The sequence below is a fragment of the Mandrillus leucophaeus genome, unplaced genomic scaffold, assembly GCF_000951045.1.
Source record: "Mandrillus leucophaeus isolate KB7577 unplaced genomic scaffold, Mleu.le_1.0 Scaffold28, whole genome shotgun sequence".
Classification (NCBI taxonomy): domain Eukaryota; kingdom Metazoa; phylum Chordata; class Mammalia; order Primates; family Cercopithecidae; genus Mandrillus; species Mandrillus leucophaeus.
Genome location: NW_012102920.1, coordinates 2,647,249 through 2,648,558, shown reverse-complemented (window position 1 = coordinate 2,648,558; position 1,310 = coordinate 2,647,249). Strand labels below are relative to the sequence as shown.

The 1,310-nt window shown below is 61.8% G+C and overlaps 1 protein-coding gene across 1 annotated transcript in view; it reads right to left on the bottom strand.

The window, feature by feature from the left end:
• The window catches only part of GRIN1 (glutamate receptor, ionotropic, N-methyl D-aspartate 1), a 44,840-nt gene that overhangs the window by 16,156 nt on the left and 27,374 nt on the right, over nt 1–1,310 (bottom strand). The window contains exons 8-9 of the mRNA XM_011985176.1: nt 994–1,138; nt 730–896 (exon numbers count right to left, since the gene is read on the bottom strand). Coding sequence (XP_011840566.1) covers nt 730–896; nt 994–1,138 — 312 coding nt within the window. The remainder of the gene's footprint in view (nt 1–729; nt 897–993; nt 1,139–1,310) is intronic.

The window sequence follows — 1,310 nt, the reverse complement described above, 5'->3', positions numbered from 1 at the left end:
TGCAGAGCAGGGGAGGGAGCCTGGGTGAGAGGCTGCGGGGGCTGGTGCAGAGCAGGGGAGGGAGCCTGGGTGAGAGGCTACAGGGGCTGGCACCAGGCTTCAGGGGTGGGCTCAGAAAGCAGACAGAGGCAAGAGACATTTGAGAGCCTGGAATGACCAAGAGAAGGTTGGTGGGCATGTTGCCTGTGAGGTCCTTGCCTTTGGCAGTCTGTGGTGCTACTGGGACCAGAGTGTGTGTGGAGTGGGGGTGGTGTGGCTCTGCCGGGGGAGGAATGGCCAGGAGAGCACCCTGGAGTAGGGAGCCAAGGGAAAGATGCTCTGGAGGAGGAAGCCAGCCAGGGCAGGGGTTCTCAGAGGCCCAGGGGAGTCAGGAAGGGCTGTCCCACATGGTGGAAGAGGACAGTTTGACCTGGTACCATCAGGAGGCCATGAAGGCTGGAGGAGGGATGAGGAGTGTGGAGGACCAGGACTGGGGACAGCGAGTGCTGAAGCTGAGGTTGGCCTGCCGTCTCCCATCTGCTCTTCCCCAGCAGGGTCCTATCAGACAACCAACTGCCCCAGACTTAAGTAGGACTGGGTCAAGAGGGGCACCAGAGAGCCCCTGTGGGATGGGGGCAGCTTCCTCTCCTCCCTCCTGCTCTCTCTGCTTCCTGTGCTGTGCCAGGTGTGCTGGACGGTGTCCAGGGGCAGCAGGCCCCACCCCCACTTCCTTTAGTGGCTTTCATTGACCTCGCACCCCCCTCCTTCAGGCCATAGGGGGTGGATGGGCTGTCTCGGGTGGGGACACTGAGGGAGGTCTGTGGGGCCCCCACCTTCAGTCTGGTGGACATCTGGTACCCTCGAGGCTTCTCTGTCTCTCCGCCTGGCCAGATGATCTTCCTGTCATTAGGGATGACCTGGGGGTGGGAGTATGAGATGGAGGGTGGCCACGCAGGGGTCTTGGCCCCAGGACCCTAAGGCCCCAGCCCCCACCCCCTCATGACCCCCACCTACATGGGTGCCGTTGTAGATGCCCACTTGCACCAGCTTGCGGTTCTGCAGGTTCATGATGCTGTAGTTGGCGAACTTCCGGTCCCCATCCTCATTGAACTCCACACGACCAGTCACCCCGTCCGCATACTTGGAGGACATCAACACTCTAGGGGAGGAAGCATAGCTGAGGCTTCTCACAGGTGCTCCTCCTGCTCCTTCTCGTGCTCCTTCCCCCTGCTCCTTCTCCCTGCTCCTTCCCCCTGCTCCTTCCCTCTGCTCCTTCTCCTACTCCTTCCCCCTGCTCCTTCCCCCTGCTCCTTCCCCCTGCTCCTTCTCCT